We start from the raw sequence: 1704 nt of genomic DNA on the forward strand, positions 1-1704 counted from the left end.
CCAAGATCCCGAGAGGAGAATGGAGGAGAAGGGATTGTGGCGTGACCATCCATCCTGGGGGATGATTTCTCGCTTTCTGTCTCTATGTCTCTCTCTGTCTGTCTGGCGAGTGCACACGCCCTATTGCGAAAAACCTCTCCAAAAAAAAAAAAAAAATAGAAAGGTTAAAAAAATCACTTGATTTTTTTTCTTTTTTTTTTAACTTCACTTCCAGAAATGGAAACTACATTCCCTTGAACCAAAATTGAAAGTGTGCAAGGAGTTGCTGATAGGAGAAGTGCGTCCGTGGCATGATGGAGCTTTTTTGGATGATGGAACTATTCTTCATCTGATTGGAGTGGTGGTTATACTAGTTTCTATATGAGTTAAAAGCTATAGAACTGTATACCAAAAGCATAAAAAAACTCAATTTTGAATTTAAAGAATGAAAAATAAATGAAAACAATTTAGAAGTATAGCAAATTATTTATCAAAAAGGAACTGTCTTTTTTTCCTCCTGTCTTCCTGCTTCTTTTTCTCAAAGAAGTCACTATTCCCAGTTTTTAATGTATTTTCCTACTTAATTACTCTTAGATATCTAAACATTCAGGGGGCAAATCAATCAGAAATATAAGGAACTTAGGAGCCAGCAGGTGGCATGGTGGTTAAAGGTGCTGGATTCCCACATGACTGACTATGGTTTGAGTCTTGGACCTGGCAGCTTCCTTTGTCCCTTTCTGTTTCTCTCTCTGGCCAAATTAAAAAAAAATAATAATAATAAATGGAATTAAATAAATAATTCTTTAAAAAAGAAGAAAAAAAAGGAACTTAGATTTGCTCAAGTATATTTAGAGAACGCTAAAATTCCTATTCTTAGAATAGATCTATATTGTGGCATCACCTGGAGCTTGAGGAGCTGCACGCGGGTGTCTGGGGTCTGACAATGGCCAAGAACAAATTTAGAGGTCAGAAGTCCAGGAATGTATTTCACATAGCCAGCCAAAAAAACTTCAAGGCTAAAAACAAAGCAAAACCAGTTATTACAAATCTTAAGAAGATAAACATTGTGAATGATGAAAAAGTTAACAGAGTGAATTAAGCTTTTGTAAATATACAAAAAGAACTGGCACACTTTTCAAGAGGCCTTTGTCTTGAATCTCTACAGAAAGATCTGGTTCCTCAGTGACATCTTGAAAATGAACCTGTTAATGTTGAAGAAGCTACAAGATTAATGACTCAGTTGTAATGTAGTGATGATATATCAAAGTACCCAAAACGTTCAATAAATTAAATGTTTTATACAAAAAAAAGAATAGATTTATATTAATAATCAAGCCTAGTACTAATTTATTGTTTCTCCTACAGTTGGCAAACATGAGTTGACTGGGCATAAAGTTGCTGTGAAGATACTCAATCGACAGAAGATTCGAAGTCTTGATGTGGTAGGAAAAATCCGCCGAGAAATTCAGAATCTCAAGCTTTTCAGGCATCCTCATATAATTAAACTGTAAGCTCTGTTTAAATTAAATGTTTATCTTTTCATCATTTTAAAAGTCCTATTTAATCTGACAGTGATAAAAATGACATTTCTGGGGACCAGCAGTTGGCATAATGGCTATGTTGCTGGACTCCCATATAGTCAACCGCGGTTTGAGTCCCGGACTCAGTGGCTTAAACTCAAGCTGGGTGTGTGTGCGTGCGTGTCCAAGATCCCCAGGGGAGGAT

The 1704-nt window shown here is 36.2% G+C and overlaps 1 protein-coding gene and 1 pseudogene across 2 annotated transcripts in view; both read left to right on the top strand.

Moving 5' to 3' along the window:
* Positions 1-800: 800 nt before the first annotated feature.
* Positions 801-1240, top strand: LOC102482553 (uncharacterized protein C8orf59 homolog; annotated as a pseudogene).
* Positions 1241-1344: 104 nt separating this feature from the next.
* Positions 1345-1704, top strand: part of PRKAA1 (protein kinase AMP-activated catalytic subunit alpha 1) — a gene marked incomplete at its 5' end in the record, with an annotated part of 22630 nt that continues 22270 nt past the window's right edge. For both annotated transcript variants that reach the window (XM_027774866.1, XM_027774867.1), the window contains 1 exon segment: positions 1345-1486. In XM_027774866.1, the coding sequence (XP_027630667.1) occupies positions 1345-1486 (142 nt within the window).

The sequence above is a fragment of the Tupaia chinensis genome, unplaced genomic scaffold, assembly GCF_000334495.1.
Source record: "Tupaia chinensis unplaced genomic scaffold, TupChi_1.0 Scaffold000489_1, whole genome shotgun sequence".
NCBI classification, from domain to species: domain Eukaryota; kingdom Metazoa; phylum Chordata; class Mammalia; order Scandentia; family Tupaiidae; genus Tupaia; species Tupaia belangeri.